The sequence below is a fragment of the Oncorhynchus nerka genome, linkage group LG2 (genome assembly GCF_034236695.1).
Source record: "Oncorhynchus nerka isolate Pitt River linkage group LG2, Oner_Uvic_2.0, whole genome shotgun sequence".
NCBI classification, from domain to species: Eukaryota; Metazoa; Chordata; class Actinopteri; order Salmoniformes; family Salmonidae; genus Oncorhynchus; species Oncorhynchus nerka.
The window spans coordinates 8570914-8587308 of record NC_088397.1 but is presented as its reverse complement, the minus strand read 5'-3'; the positions used below and the strand labels follow the sequence as shown (position 1 = coordinate 8587308).

General features: G+C 48.1%; 1 protein-coding gene across 1 annotated transcript in view; it reads right to left on the bottom strand.

Annotated features, from left to right (window-relative positions):
* The window catches only part of tmem39a (transmembrane protein 39A), a 37345-nt gene that overhangs the window by 5821 nt on the left and 15129 nt on the right, over nt 1-16395 (bottom strand). The window contains 1 exon segment of the mRNA XM_065022692.1: nt 15409-15631. Coding sequence (XP_064878764.1) covers nt 15409-15631 — 223 coding nt within the window.

Below are 16395 nucleotides of genomic sequence, written 5' to 3'. Positions count from 1 at the left end.
TGATGAAGCAGAGGGGGAGGAAGGCTATGTAGTAAGGGTTAGGGTTTGTACCTTGATGAAGCAGAGAGGAAGGCTACGTAGTAAGGGTTAGGGTTTGTACCTTGATGAAGCAGAGGGAGGAAGGCTACGTAGTAAGGGTTAGGGTTTGTACCTTGACGAAGCAGAGAGGAAGGCTACGTAGTAAGGGTTAGGGTTTGTACCTTGAAGCAGAGAGGAAGGCTACGTAGTAAGGGTTAGGGTTTGTACCTTGATGAAGCAGAGGGGGAGGAAGGCTACGTAGTAAGGGTTAGGGTTTGTACCTTGATGAAGCAGAGGGAGGAAGGCTACGTAGTAAGGGTTAGGGTTTGTACCTTGATGAAGCAGAGGGAGGAAGGCTACGTAGTAAGGGTTAGGGTTTGTACCTTGATGAAGCAGAGGGGGAGGAAGGCTACGTAGTAAGGGTTAGGGTTTGTACCTTGATGAAGCAGAGGGGGAGGAAGGCTACGTAGTAAGGGTTAGGGTTTGTACCTTGATGAAGCAGAGGGAGGAAGGCTACGTAGTAAGGGTTAGGGTTTGTACCTTGATGAAGCAGAGAGGAAGGCTACGTAGTAAGGGTTAGGGTTTGTACCTTGATGAAGCAGAGAGGCAGGCTACGTAGTAAGGGTTAGGGTTTGTACCTTGATGAAGCAGAGAGGAAGGCTACGTAGTAAGGGTTAGGGTTTGTACCTTGATGAAGCAGAGGGGGAGGAAGGCTACGTAGTAAGGGTTAGGGTTTGTACCTTGATGAAGCAGAGGGAGGAAGGCTACGTAGTAAGGGTTAGGGTTTGTACCTTGATGAAGCAGAGGGAGGCTACGTAGTAAGGGTTAGGGTTTGTACCTTGATGAAGCAGAGGGGGAGGAAGGCTACGTAGTAAGGGTTAGGGTTTGTACCTTGATGAAGCAGAGGGAGGCTACGTAGTAAGGGTTAGGGTTTGTACCTTGATGAAGCAGAGGGGGAGGAAGGCTACGTAGTAAGGGTTAGGGTTTGTACCTTGACGAAGCAGAGGGGGAGGCTACGTAGTAAGGGTTAGGGTTTGTACCTTGATGAAGCAGAGAGGAAGGCTACGTAGTAAGGGTTAGGGTTTGTACCTTGATGAAGCAGAGGGAGGCTACGTATTAAGGGTTAGGGTTTGTACCTTGATGAAGCAGAGGGAGGCTACGTAGTAAGGGTTAGGGTTTGTACCTTGATGAAGCAGAGGGAGAGGAAGGCTACGTAGTAAGGGTTAGAGTTTGTACCTTGATGAAGCAGAGGGGGAGGGAGGCTACGTAGTAAGGGTTAGAGTTTGTACCTTGATGAAGCAGAGAGGAAGGCTACGTAGTAAGGGTTAGGGTTTGCACCTTGATGAAGCAGAGGGAGGAAGGCTACGTAGTAAGGGTTAGGGTTTGTACCTTGATGAAGCAGAGAGGAAGGCTACGTAGTAAGGGTTAGGGTTTGAACCTTGATGAAGCAGAGAGGAAGGCTATGTAGTAAGGGTTAGGGTTTGTACCTTGATGAAGCAGAGGGGGAGGAAGGCTACGTAGTAAGGGTTAGGGTTTGTACCTTGATGAAGCAGAGGGGGAGGAGGCTACATAGTAAGGGTTAGGGTTTGTACCTTGATGAAGCAGAGAGGAAGGCTATGTAGTAAGGGTTAGGGTTTGTACCTTGATGAAGCAGAGGAAGGCTACGTAGTAAGGGTTAGGGTTTGTACCTTGATGAAGCAGAGGGGGAGGAAACCTACGTAGTAAGGGTTAGGGTTTGTACCTTGACGAAGCAGAGGGGGAGGAAGGCTACGTAGTAAGGGTTAGGTTTGTACCTTGATGAAGCAGAGGGGAGGAAGGCTACGTAGTAAGGGTTAGGGTTTGTACCTTGATGAAGCAGAGGGGGAGGAAGGCTACGTAGTAAGGGTTAGGGTTTGTACCTTGATGAAGCAGAGGGGAGGAAGGCTACGTAGTAAGGGTTAGGGTTTGTACCTTGACAAAGCAGAGGGGGAGGAAGGCTACGCAGTAAGGGTTAGGGTTTGTACCTTGACAAAGCAGAGGGGGAGGAAGGCTACATAGTAAGGGTTAGGGTTTGTACCTTGATGAAGCAGAAAGGAAGGCTACGTAGTAAGGGTTAGGGTTTGTACCTGAAGCAGAGAGGAAGGCTATGTAGTAAGGGTTAGGGTTTGTACCTTGATGAAGCAGAGAGGAAGGCTACGTAGTAAGGGTTAGGGTTTGTACCTTGACGAAGCAGAGAGGAAGGCTATGTAGGAAGGGTTAGGGTTTGTACCTTGATGAAGCAGAGGAAGGCTACGTAGTAAGGGTTAGGGTTTGTACCTTGATGAAGCAGAGAGGAAGGCTACGTAGTAAGGGTTAGGTTTGTACCTTGATGAAGCAGAAAGGAAGGCTACGTAGTAAGGGTTAGGGTTTGTACCTTGATGAAGCAGAGGGAGGAAGGCTACGTAGTAAGGGTTAGGGTTTGTACCTTGATGAAGCAGAGAGGAAGGCTACGTAGTAAGGGTTAGGGTTTGTACCTTGATGAAGCAGAGAGGAAGGCTACGTAGTAAGGGTTAGGGTTTGTACCTTGATGAAGCAGAAAGGAAGGCTACGTAGTAAGGGTTAGGGTTTGTACCTTGATGAAGCAGAGGGGGAGGAAGGCTACGTAGTAAGGGTTAGGGTTTGTACCTTGACAAAGCAGAGGGGGAGGAAGGCTACGTAGTAAGGGTTAGGGTTTGTACCTTGACAAAGCAGAGGGGGAGGAAGGCTACGTAGTAAGGGTTAGGGTTTGTACCTTGACGAAGCAGAGAGGAAGGCTATGTAGTAAGGGTTAGGGTTTGTACCTTGATGAAGCAGAGAGGAAGGCTACGTAGTAAGGGTTAGGGTTTGTACCTTGATGAAGCAGAAAGGAAGGCTACGTAGTAAGGGTTAGGGTTTGTACCTTGACGAAGCAGAGAGGAAGGCTATGTAGTAAGGGTTAGGGTTTGTACCTTGATGAAGCAGAGAGGAAGGCTACGTAGTAAGGGTTAGGGTTTGTACCTTGACGAAGCAGAGAGGAAGGCTATGTAGTAAGGGTTAGGGTTTGTACCTTGATGAAGCAGAGAGGAAGGCTACGTAGTAAGGGTTAGGGTTTGTACCTTGATGAAGCAGAGAGGAAGGCTACGTAGTAAGGGTTAGGGTTTGTACCTTGATGAAGCAGAAAGGAAGGCTACGTAGTAAGGGTTAGGGTTTGTACCTTGATGAAGCAGAGGGAGGAAGGCTACGTAGTAAGGGTTAGGGTTTGTACCTTGATGAAGCAGAGAGGAAGGCTACGTAGTAAGGGTTAGGGTTTGTACCTTGATGAAGCAGAGAGGAAGGCTACGTAGTAAGGGTTAGGGTTTGTACCTTGATGAAGCAGAAAGGAAGGCTACGTAGTAAGGGTTAGGGTTTGTACCTTGATGAAGCAGAGGGGGAGGCTACGTAGTAAGGGTTAGGGTTTGTACCTTGATGAAGCAGAGGGAGGAAGGCTATGTAGTAAGGGTTAGGGTTTGTACCTTGATGAAGCAGAGGGGGAGGAAGGCTACGTAGTAAGGGTTAGAGTTTGTACCTTGACGAAGCAGAGGGAGGAAGGCTACGTAGTAAGGGTTAGTGTTTGTACCTTGATGAAGCAGAGGGGGAGGAAGGCTATGTAGTAAGGGTTAGGGTATGTACCTTGATGAAGCAGAGAGGAAGGCTACGTAGTAAGGGTTAGGGTTTGTACCTTGATGAAGCAGAGAGGAAGGCTACGTAGTAAGGGTTAGGGTTTGTACCTTGATGAAGCAGAAAGGAAGGCTACGTAGTAAGGGTTAGGGTTTGTACCTTGATGAAGCAGAGGGAGGAAGGCTACGTAGTAAGGGTTAGGGTTTGTACCTTGATGAAGCAGAGAGGAAGGCTACGTAGTAAGGGTTAGGGTTTGTACCTTGATGAAGCAGAGAGGAAGGCTACGTAGTAAGGGTTAGGGTTTGTACCTTGATGAAGCAGAAAGGAAGGCTACGTAGTAAGGGTTAGGGTTTGTACCTTGATGAAGCAGAGGGGAGGAAGGCTACGTAGTAAGGGTTAGGGTTTGTACCTTGACAAAGCAGAGGGGAGGAAGGCTACGTAGTAAGGGTTAGGGTTTGTACCTTGACAAAGCAGAGGGGGAGGAAGGCTACGTAGTAAGGGTTAGGGTTTGTACCTTGATGAAGCAGAAAGGAAGGCTACGTAGTAAGGGTTAGGGTTTGTACCTTGACGAAGCAGAGGAAGGCTATGTAGTAAGGGTTAGGGTTTGTACCTTGATGAAGCAGAGAGGAAGGCTACGTAGTAAGGGTTAGGGTTTGTACCTTGACGAAGCAGAGAGGAAGGCTATGTAGTAAGGGTTAGGGTTTGTACCTTGATGAAGCAGAGAGGAAGGCTACGTAGTAAGGGTTAGGGTTTGTACCTTGATGAAGCAGAGAGGAAGGCTACGTAGTAAGGGTTAGGGTTTGTACCTTGATGAAGCAGAAAGGAAGGCTACGTAGTAAGGGTTAGGGTTTGTACCTTGATGAAGCAGAGGGAGGAAGGCTACGTAGTAAGGGTTAGGGTTTGTACCTTGATGAAGCAGAGAGGAAGGCTACGTAGTAAGGGTTAGGGTTTGTACCTTGATGAAGCAGAGAGGAAGGCTACGTAGTAAGGGTTAGGGTTTGTACCTTGATGAAGCAGAAAGGAAGGCTACGTAGTAAGGGTTAGGGTTTGTACCTTGATGAAGCAGAGGGGAGGCTACGTAGTAAGGGTTAGGGTTTGTACCTTGATGAAGCAGAGGAGGAAGGCTATGTAGTAAGGGTTAGGGTTTGTACCTTGATGAAGCAGAGGGGAGGAAGGCTACGTAGTAAGGGTTAGGGTTTGTACCTTGACGAAGCAGAGGGAGGAAGGCTACGTAGTAAGGGTTAGTGTTTGTACCTTGATGAAGCAGAGGGGGAGGAAGGCTATGTAGTAAGGGTTAGGGTATGTACCTTGATGAAGCAGAGAGGAAGGCTACGTAGTAAGGGTTAGGGTTTGTACCTTGATGAAGCAGAGGGAGGCTACATAGTAAGGGTTAGGGTTTGTACCTTGATGAAGCAGAGGGAGGCTACGTAGTAAGGGTTAGTACCTTGACGAAGCAGAGGGGGAGGAAGGCTACGTAGTAAGGGTTAGGGTTTGTACCTTGATGAAGCAGAGGGAGGAAGGGTATGTAGTAAGGGTTAGGGTTTGTACCTTGACGAAGCAGAGGGGGAGGCTACGTAGTAAGGGTTAGGGTTTGTACCTTGACGAAGCAGAGGGGGAGGCTACGTAGTAAGGGTTAGGGTTTGTACCTTGATGAAGCAGAGAGGAAGGCTACGTAGTAAGGGTTAGGGTTTGTACCTTGATGAAGCAGAGGGAGGCTACGTAGTAAGGGTTAGGGTTTGTACCTTGATGAAGCAGAGGGAAGCTATGTAGTAAGGGTTAGGGTTTGTACCTTGATGAAGCAGAGGGAGAGGAAGGCTACGTAGTAAGGGTTAGAGTTTGTACCTTGATGAAGCAGAGGGGAAGGGAGGCTACGTAGTAAGGGTTAGAGTTTGTACCTTGATGAAGCAGAGAGGAAGGCTATGTAGTAAGGGTTAGGGTTTGTACCTTGATGAAGCAGAGAGGAAGGCTACGTAGTAAGGGTTAGGGTTTGTACCTTGATGAAGCAGAGGGAGGAAGGCTACGTAGTAAGGGTTAGGGTTTGTACCTTGATGAAGCAGAGAGGAAGGCTATGTAGTAAGGGTTAGGGTTTGTACCTTGACGAAGCAGAGAGGAAGGCTACGTAGTAAGGGTTAGGGTTTGTACCTTGATGAAGCAGAGAGGAAGGCTATGTAGTAAGGGTTAGGGTTTGTACCTTGATGAAGCAGAGGGGGAGGAAGGCTACGTAGTAAGGGTTAGGGTTTGTACCTTGATGAAGCAGAGAGGGAGGAAGGCTACATAGTAAGGGTTAGGGTTTGTACCTTGATGAAGCAGAGGGAGGCTACGTAGTAAGGGTTAGGGTTTGTACCTTGATGAAGCAGAGAGGAAGGCTACGTAGTAAGGGTTAGGGTTTGTACCTTGATGAAGCAGAGGGGAGGAAGGCTACGTAGTAAGGGTTAGGGTTTGTACCTTGATGAAGCAGAGAGGAAGGCTATATAGTAAGGGTTAGGGTTTGTACCTTGATGAAGCAGAGAGGAAGGCTACGTAGTAAGGGTTAGGGTTTGTACCTTGATGAAGCAGAGGAAGGCTACGTAGTAAGGGTTAGGGTTTGTACCTTGATGAAGCAGAGGGGGAGGAAGGCTACGTAGTAAGGGTTAGGGTTTGTACCTTGACGAAGCAGAGGAAGGCTACGTAGTAAGGGTTAGGGTTTGTACCTTGATGAAGCAGAGGGGGAGGAAATCTACGTAGTAAGGGTTAGGGTTTGTACCTTGATGAAGCAGAGGGAGGCTACGTAGTAAGGGTTAGGGTTTGTACCTTGATGAATCAGAGGGAGGCTACGTAGTAAGGGTTAGGGTTTGTACCTTGATGAAGCAGAGGGGGAGGAAGGCTACGTAGTAAGGGTTAGGGTTTGTACCTTGATGAAGCAGAGGGGAAGGCTATATAGTAAGGGTTAGGGTTTGTAACTTGATGAAGCAGAGAGGAAGGCTACGTAGTAAGGGTTAGGGTTTGTACCTTGATGAAGCAGAGAGGAGGCTACGTAGTAAGGGTTAGGGTTTGTACCTTGATGAAGCAGAGAGGAAGGCTACGTAGTAAGGGTTAGGGTTTGTACCTTGACGAAGCAGAGGGGGAGGGATGCTACGTAGTAAGGGTTAGGGTTTGTACCTTGATGAAGCAGAGGGGGAGGAAGGCTACGTAGTAAGGGTTAGGGTTTGTACCTTGATGAAGCAGAGGGAGGAAGGCTACGTAGTAAGGGTTAGGGTTTGTACCTTGATGAAGCAGAGAGGAAGGCTACGTAGTAAGGGTTAGGGTTTGTACCTTGACGAAGCAGAGGGAGGAAGGCTATGTAGTAAGGGTTAGGGTTTGTACCTTGACGAAGCAGAGGGAGGAAGGCTATGTAGTAAGGGTTAGGGTTTGTACCTTGATGAAGCAGAGAGGAAGGCTATGTAGTAAGGGTTAGGGTTTGTACCTTGATGAAGCAGAGAGGAAGGCTACGTAGTAAGGGTTAGGGTTTGTACCTTGATGAAGCAGAGGGAGGAAGGCTATGTAGTAAGGGTTAGGGTTTGTACCTTGATGAAGCAGAGGGAGGAAGGGTATGTAGTAAGGGTTAGGGTTTGTACCTTGACGAAGCAGAGGGGGAGGCTACGTAGTAAGGGTTAGGGTTTGTACCTTGACGAAGCAGAGGGGGAGGCTACGTAGTAAGGGTTAGGGTTTGTACCTTGATGAAGCAGAGAGGAAGGCTACGTAGTAAGGGTTAGGGTTTGTACCTTGATGAAGCAGAGGGAGGCTACGTAGTAAGGGTTAGGGTTTGTACCTTGATGAAGCAGAGGGAAGCTACGTAGTAAGGGTTAGGGTTTGTACCTTGATGAAGCAGAGGGAGAGGAAGGCTACGTAGTAAGGGTTAGAGTTTGTACCTTGATGAAGCAGAGGGGGAGGGAGGCTACGTAGTAAGGGTTAGAGTTTGTACCTTGATGAAGCAGAGAGGAAGGCTATGTAGTAAGGGTTAGGGTTTGTACCTTGACGAAGCAGAGGGGGAGGCTACGTAGTAAGGGTTAGGGTTTGTACCTTGATGAAGCAGAGAGGAAGGCTACGTAGTAAGGGTTAGGGTTTGTACCTTGATGAAGCAGAGGGAGGCTACGTAGTAAGGGTTAGGGTTTGTACCTTGATGAAGCAGGAGAGGAAGCTACGTAGTAAGGGTTAGGGTTTGTACCTTGATGAAGCAGAGGGAGAGGAAGGCTACGTAGTAAGGGTTAGAGTTTGTACCTTGATGAAGCAGAGGGGGGAGGGAGGCTACGTAGTAAGGGTTAGAGTTTGTACCTTGATGAAGCAGAGAGGAAGGCTATGTAGTAAGGGTTAGGGTTTGTACCTTGATGAAGCAGAGAGGAAGGCTACGTAGTAAGGGTTAGGGTTTGTACCTTGATGAAGCAGAGGAGGAAGGCTACGTAGTAAGGGTTACCTTGATAGAGGGGTTAGTAAGGGGTTTGTACCTTGACGAAGCAGAGAGGGAAGGCTACGTAGTAAGGGTTAGGGTTTGTACCTTGATGAAGCAGAGAGGAAGGCTATGTAGTAAGGGTTAGGGTTTGTACCTTGATGAAGCAGAGGGGGAGGAAGGCTACGTAGTAAGGGTTAGGGTTTGTACCTTGATGAAGCAGAGAGGGAGGAAGGCTACATAGTAAGGGTTAGGGTTTGTACCTTGATGAAGCAGAGGGAGGCTACGTAGTAAGGGTTAGGGTTTGTACCTTGATGAAGCAGAGAGGAAGGCTACGTAGTAAGGGTTAGGGTTTGTACCTTGATGAAGCAGAGGGGGAGGAAGGCTACGTAGTAAGGGTTAGGGTTTGTACCTTGATGAAGCAGAGAGGAAGGCTATATAGTAAGGGTTAGGGTTTGTACCTTGATGAAGCAGAGAGGAAGGCTACGTAGTAAGGGTTAGGGTTTGTACCTTGATGAAGCAGAGGAAGGCTACGTAGTAAGGGTTAGGGTTTGTACCTTGATGAAGCAGAGAGGAAGGCTACGTAGTAAGGGTTAGGGTTTGTACCTTGATGAAGCAGAGGGAGGAAGGCTACGTAGTAAGGGTTAGGGTTTGTACCTTGATGAAGCAGAGAGGAAGGCTACGTAGTAAGGGTTAGGGTTTGTACCTTGATGAAGCAGAGAGGAAGGCTATGTAGTAAGGGTTAGGGTTTGTACCTTGATGAAGCAGAGGGGGAGGAAGGCTACGTAGTAAGGGTTAGGGTTTGTACCTTGATGAAGCAGAGAGGGAGGAAGGCTACATAGTAAGGGTTAGTACCTTGATGAAGCAGAGGGAGGCTACGTAGTAAGGGTTAGGGTTTGTACCTTGATGAAGCAGAGAGGAAGGCTACGTAGTAAGGGTTAGGGTTTGTACCTTGATGAAGCAGAGGGGGAGGAAGGCTACGTAGTAAGGGTTAGGGTTTGTACCTTGATGAAGCAGAGAGGAAGGCTATATAGTAAGGGTTAGGGTTTGTACCTTGATGAAGCAGAGAGGAAGGCTACGTAGTAAGGGTTAGGGTTTGTACCTTGATGAAGCAGAGGAAGGCTACGTAGTAAGGGTTAGGGTTTGTACCTTGATGAAGCAGAGGGGGAGGAAGGCTACGTAGTAAGGGTTAGGGTTTGTACCTTGACGAAGCAGAGGAAGGCTACGTAGTAAGGGTTAGGGTTTGTACCTTGATGAAGCAGAGGGGGAGGAAATCTACGTAGTAAGGGTTAGGGTTTGTACCTTGATGAAGCAGAGGGAGGCTACGTAGTAAGGGTTAGGGTTTGTACCTTGATGAATCAGAGGGAGGCTACGTAGTAAGGGTTAGGGTTTGTACCTTGATGAAGCAGAGGGGGAGGAAGGCTACGTAGTAAGGGTTAGGGTTTGTACCTTGATGAAGCAGAGGGGAAGGCTATATAGTAAGGGTTAGGGTTTGTAACTTGATGAAGCAGAGAGGAAGGCTACGTAGTAAGGGTTAGGGTTTGTACCTTGATGAAGCAGAGAGGAGGCTACGTAGTAAGGGTTAGGGTTTGTACCTTGATGAAGCAGAGAGGAAGGCTACGTAGTAAGGGTTAGGGTTTGTACCTTGACGAAGCAGAGGGGGAGGGATGCTACGTAGTAAGGGTTAGGGTTTGTACCTTGATGAAGCAGAGAGGAAGGCTACGTAGTAAGGGTTAGGGTTTGTACCTTGACGAAGCAGAGGGAGGAAGGCTATGTAGTAAGGGTTAGGGTTTGTACCTTGACGAAGCAGAGGGAGGAAGGCTATGTAGTAAGGGTTAGGGTTTGTACCTTGACGAAGCAGAGGGAGGAAGGCTACGTAGTAAGGGTTAGGGTTTGTACCTTGATGAAGCAGAGAGGAAGGCTATGTAGTAAGGGTTAGGGTTTGTACCTTGATGAAGCAGAGAGGAAGGCTACGTAGTAAGGGTTAGGGTTTGTACCTTGATGAAGCAGAGGGAGGAAGGCTATGTAGTAAGGGTTAGGGTTTGTACCTTGATGAAGCAGAGTGGGAGGCTACGTAGTAAGGGTTAGGGTTTGTACCTTGACGTAGCAGAGGGGGAGGAAGGCTACGTAGTAAGGGTTAGGGTTTGTACCTTGACGTAGCAGAGGGGGAGGAAGGCTACGTAGTAAGGGTTAGGGTTTGTACCTTGACGAAGCAGAGGGGGAGGAAGGCTACGTAGTAAAGGTTAGGGTTTGTACCTTGACGTAGCAGAGGGGGAGGAAGGCTACGTAGTAAGGGTTAGGGTTTGTACCTTGATGAAGCAGAGAGGAAGGCTACGTAGTAAGGGTTAGGGTTTGTACCTTGATGAAGCAGAGAGGAAGGCTATATAGTAAGGGTTAGGGTTTGTACCTTGATGAAGCAGAGAGGAAGGCTAGTAAGGGTTAGGGTTTGTACCTTGACGAAGCAGAGGGGGAGGAAGGCTACGTAGTAAGGGTTAGGGTTTGTACCTTGATGAAGCAGAGGGAGGCTACGTAGTAAGGGTTAGGGTTTGTACCTTGATGAAGCAGAGGGAGGCTACGTAGTAAGGGTTAGGGTTTGTACCTTGACGAAGCAGAGGGAGGAAGGCTATGTAGTAAGGGTTAGGGTTTGTACCTTGACGAAGCAGAGGGAGGAAGGCTATGTAGTAAGGGTTAGGGTTTGTACCTTGATGAAGCAGAGAGGAAGGCTACGTAGTAAGGGTTAGGGTTTGTACCTTGATGAAGCAGAGGGAGGAAGGCTATGTAGTAAGGGTTAGGGTTTGTACCTTGATGAAGCAGAGAGGAAGGCTACGTAGTAAGGGTTAGGGTTTGTACCTTGATGAAGCAGAGGGGGAGGAAGGCTACGTAGTAAGGGTTAGGGTTTGTACCTTGATGAAGCAGAGAGGAAGGCTATATAGTAAGGGTTAGGGTTTGTACCTTGATGAAGCAGAGAGGAAGGCTAGAGTAAGGGTTAGGGTTTGTACCTTGATGAAGCAGAGGGAGGCTACGTAGTAAGGGTTAGGGTTTGTACCTTGATGAAGCAGAGAGGAAGGCTCACGTAGTAAGGGTTAGGTTTGTACCTTGATGAAGCAGAGGGAGGAAGGCTACGTAGTAAGGGTTAGGGTTTGTACCTTGATGAAGCAGAGAGGAAGGCTATGTAGTAAGGGTTAGGGTTTGTACCTTGACGAAGCAGAGAGGAAGGCTACGTAGTAAGGGTTAGGGTTTGTACCTTGATGAAGCAGAGAGGAAGGCTATGTAGTAAGGGTTAGGGTTTGTACCTTGATGAAGCAGAGGGGGAGGAAGGCTACGTAGTAAGGGTTAGGGTTTGTACCTTGATGAAGCAGAGAGGGAGGAAGGCTACATAGTAAGGGTTAGTACCTTGATGAAGCAGAGGGAGGCTACGTAGTAAGGGTTAGGGTTTGTACCTTGATGAAGCAGAGAGGAAGGCTACGTAGTAAGGGTTAGGGTTTGTACCTTGATGAAGCAGAGGGGGAGGAAGGCTACGTAGTAAGGGTTAGGGTTTGTACCTTGATGAAGCAGAGAGGAAGGCTATATAGTAAGGGTTAGGGTTTGTACCTTGATGAAGCAGAGAGGAAGGCTACGTAGTAAGGGTTAGGGTTTGTACCTTGATGAAGCAGAGGAAGGCTACGTAGTAAGGGTTAGGTTTGTACCTTGATGAAGCAGAGGGGGAGGAAGGCTACGTAGTAAGGGTTAGGGTTTGTACCTTGACGAAGCAGAGGAAGGCTACGTAGTAAGGGTTAGGGTTTGTACCTTGATGAAGCAGGGGGAGGAAATCTACGTAGTAAGGGTTAGGGTTTGTACCTTGATGAAGCAGAGGAGGCTACGTAGTAAGGGTTAGGGTTTGTACCTTGATGAATCAGAGAGGAGGCTACGTAGTAAGGGTTAGGTTTGTACCTTGATGAAGCAGAGGGGGAGGAAGGCTACGTAGTAAGGGTTAGGGTTTGTACCTTGATGAAGCAGAGAGGAAGGCTATATAGTAAGGGTTAGGGTTTGTAACTTGATGAAGCAGAGAGGAAGGCTACGTAGTAAGGGTTAGGTTTGTACCTTGATGAAGCAGAGAGGGGCTACGTAGTAAGGGTTAGGGTTTGTACCTTGATGAAGCAGAGAGGAAGGCGTAGTAAGGGTTAGGGTTTGTACCTTGAGAAGCAGAGGGGGGAGATGCTACGTAGTAAGGGTTAGGGTTTGTACCTTGATGAAGCAGAGAGGAAGGCTACGTAGTAAGGGTTAGGTTTGTACCTTGATCTAAGCAGAGGGAGGAAGGCTATGTAGTAAGGGTTAGGGTTTGTACCTTGATGAAGCAGAGGGAGAGGAAGGCTACGTAGTAAGGGTTAGGGTTTGTACCTTGATGAAGCAGAGAGGAAGGCTATGTAGGGGTTAGGGTTTGTACCTTGATGAAGCAGAGAGGAAGGCTACGTAGTAAGGGTTAGGGTTTGTACCTTGATGAAGCAGAGGGAGGAAGGCTACGTAGTAAGGGTTAGGGTTTGTACCTTGATGAAGCAGAGGGGGAGGAAGGCTACGTAGTAAGGGTTAGGGTTTGTACCTTGATGAAGCAGAGAGGGGAGGAAGGCTACGTAGTAAGGGTTAGGGTTTGTACCTTGATGAAGCAGAGAGGGAGGAAGGCTACGTAGTAAGGGTTAGGGTTTGTACCTTGATGAAGCAGAGGGGGAGGAAGGCTACGTAGTAAGGGTTAGGGTTTGTACCTTGATGAAGCAGAGGGGAGGAAGGCTACCTTGTGAAGCAGAGAGGAAGGCTACGTAGTAAGGGTTAGGGTTTGTACCTTGATGAAGCAGAGAGGAAGGCTACGTAGTAAGGGTTAGGGTTTGTACCTTGATGAAGCAGAGAGGAAGGCTACGTAGTAAGGGTTAGGGTTTGTACCTTGATGAAGCAGAGAGGAAGGCTACGTAGTAAGGGTTAGGGTTTGTACCTTGATGAAGCAGAGGAGGAGGAAGGCTACGTAGTAAGGGTTAGGGTTTGTACCTTGATGAAGCAGAGGGAGGAAGGCTATGTAGTAAGGGTTAGGGTTTGTAACTTGATGAAGCAGAGGGAGGAGGAAGGCTACCTTGTAGTAAGGGTTAGGGGGTTTGTACCTTGATGAAGCAGAGAGGAAGGCTATGTAGTAAGGGTTAGGGTTTGTACCTTGATGAAGCAGAGGGAGGAAGGCTATGTAGTAAGGGTTAGGGTTTGTACCTTGATGAAGCAGAGGGAGGAAGGCTATGTAGTAAGGGTTAGGGTTTGTAACTTGATGAAGCAGAGGGAGGAAGGCTATGTAGTAAGGGTTAGGGTTTGTACCTTGATGAAGCAGAGGGAGGAAGGCTATGTAGTAAGGGCTAGGGTTTGTAACTTGATGAAGCAGAGGGAGGAAGGCTACGTAGTAAGGGTTAGGGTTTGTACCTTGACGAAGCAGAGGGGGAGGAAGGCTACGTAGTAAGGGTTAGGGTTTGTACCTTGATGAAGCAGAGAGGAAGGCTACGTAGTAAGGGTTAGGGTTTGTACCTTGACGAAGCAGAGGGGGAGGAAGGCTACGTAGTAAGGGTTAGGGTTTGTACCTTGACAAAGCAGAGGGGAGGAAGGCTACGTAGTAAGGGTTAGGGGGTTTGTACCTTGATGAAGCAGAGAGGAAGGCTACGTAGTAAGGGTTAGGGTTTGTACCTTGATGAAGCAGAGAGGAAGGCTACGTAGTAAGGGTTAGGGTTTGTACCTTGATGAAGCAGAGAGGAAGGCTATGTAGTAAGGGTTAGTAGTAAGGGTTAGGGTTTGTACCTTGATGAAGCAGAGAGGAAGGGTTAGGGTTTGTACCTTAGTAAGGGTTAGTAAGTTTGTACCTTGATGAAGCAGAGAGGAAGGCTAGTAGTAAGGGTTAGAGTTTGTACCTTGACGAAGCAGAGAGGAAGGCTACGTAGTAAGGGTTAGGGTTTGTACCTTGATGAAGCAGAGGAAGGCTACGTAGTAAGGGTTAGAGTTTGTACCTTGACGAAGCAGAGAGGAAGGCTACGTAGTAAGGGTTAGGGTTTGTACCTTGATGAAGCAGAGGGAGGCTACGTAGTAAGGGTTAGGGTTTGTACCTTGATGAAGCAGAGGGAGGCTGCGTAGTAAGGGTTAGGGTTTGTACCTTGATGAAGCAGAGGGAGAGGAAGGCTACGTAGTAAGGGTTAGAGTTTGTACCTTGATGAAGCAGAGGGGGAGGGAGGCTACGTAGTAAGGGTTAGGGTTTGTACCTTGATGAAGCAGAGAGGAAGGCTACGTAGTAAGGGTTAGGGTTTGTACCTTGACGAAGCAGAGAGGAAGGCTACGTAGTAAGGGTTAGGGTTTGTACCTTGACGAAGCAGAGAGGAAGGCTACGTAGTAAGGGTTAGGGTTTGTACCTTGATGAAGCAGAGAGGAAGGCTATGTAGTAAGGGTTAGGGTTTGTACCTTGATGAAGCAGAGGGGGAGGAAGGCTACGTAGTAAGGGTTAGGGTTTGTACCTTGATGAAGCAGAGAGGGAGGAAGGCTACATAGTAAGGGTTAGAGTTAGTACCTTGACGAAGCAGAGAGGAAGGCTACGTAGTAAGGGTTAGGGTTTGTACCTTGATGAAGCAGAGGGGGAGGCTACGTAGTAAGGGTTAGAGTTTGTACCTTGACGAAGCAGAGAGGAAGGCTACGTAGTAAGGGTTAGGGTTTGTACCTTGATGAAGCAGAGGGAGGAAGGCTACGTAGTAAGGGTTAGGGTTTGTACCTTGATGAAGCAGAGGGGGAGGAAGGCTACGTAGTAAGGGTTAGGGTTTGTACCTTGATGAAGCAGAGAGGGAGGAAGGCTACGTAGTAAGGGTTAGGGTTTGTACCTTGATGAAGCAGAGGGGGAGGAAGGCTACGTAGTAAGGGTTAGGGTTTGTACCTTGATGAAGCAGAGAGGGAGGCTATGTAGTAAGGGTTAGGGTTTGTACCTTGATGAAGCAGAGGGAGGCTACGTAGTAAGGGTTAGGGTTTGTACCTTGATGAAGCAGAGGGGGAGGAAGGCTACGTAGTAAGGGTTAGGGTTTGTACCTTGATGAAGCAGAGAGGAAGGCTACGTAGTAAGGGTTAGGGTTTGTACCTTGATGAAGCAGAGGAAGGCTACGTAGTAAGGGTTAGGGTTTGTACCTTGATGAAGCAGAGGAAGGCTACGTAGTAAGGGTTAGGGTTTGTACCTTGATGAAGCAGAGGGGGAGGAAGGCTACGTAGTAAGGGTTAGGGTTTGTACCTTGATGAAGCAGAGGGGGAGGAAGGCTACGTAGTAAGGGTTAGGGTTTGTACCTTGATGAAGCAGAGGGAGGCTACGTAGTAAGGGTTAGGGTTTGTACCTTGACGAAGCAGAGGGGGAGGAAGGCTACGTAGTAAGCGCTGAAGAGGGAGTTGAAGAGGACTTCCTTGATGCGACGGTTGAAGTCGCTCCGGAGTTCCTCCACCTCGCTGCGGATGAGTTCTGGAGACGGGGGCTGGGGACAGGTGTGGTGGGGGATGTGGCCTGGAGTGGTAAACTGCTCTCTCAGGTTCTCCCTTAGTAACGCTAGGAAGTCCTTAGGCCTGGAGGGAGAAGAGAGAAGTAAGAATGATCTAGGATCAGTTTTTTCATAATGGAATAAGACTACAAGGACAGGGGAGACCAGGGCCCCGTATCCCAAAAATATCTCAGAGTAGAAAATTGGTAGGAAGTGCTGAGAACAGACATTTTACTCCTACTCTTATGGGTAAAAATAAAAAGCTATGCATGAACCCTCTTATTAATAAATGGCACGACCTAGGCCCACAAAGCATCTCAGAAAAGGTCATAGGAATCCTGTTAAAACCTGTTTTAAGACAAACCTCCCAGCTCAGAGTAGGTTTTAGGATGATGTTAAGACACTACCCAGACAAACTCAGCCAGGAGTAAAATCAAGTCAGCAGGACTAGACAATCTGAACCCTCTCTTTCTAAAATGATCTGCCACTATTGATGCAACCCCTATTACTAGCCTGTTCAACCTCTCTTTCGTATGGTCTGAGATCCCTAAAGATTGGAAAGCTGCCGCGGTCATCCCCCTCTTCAAAAGGGGGAGACACTCTAGACCCAAACTGCTACAGACCTATATCTATCCTACCCTGCCTTTCTATGGACTTCGAAAGCCAAGTTAACAAACAGATCACCGAAAATATCGAATCCCACCGTACCTTCTCCGCTATGCAATCTGGTTTCAGAGCTGGTCATGGGTGCACCTCAGCCATGCTCAAGGTCCTAAACGATATCTTAACCACCATCGATAAGCGACTATACTGTGCAGCTGAATTCATCGACCTGGCCAAGGCTTTCGA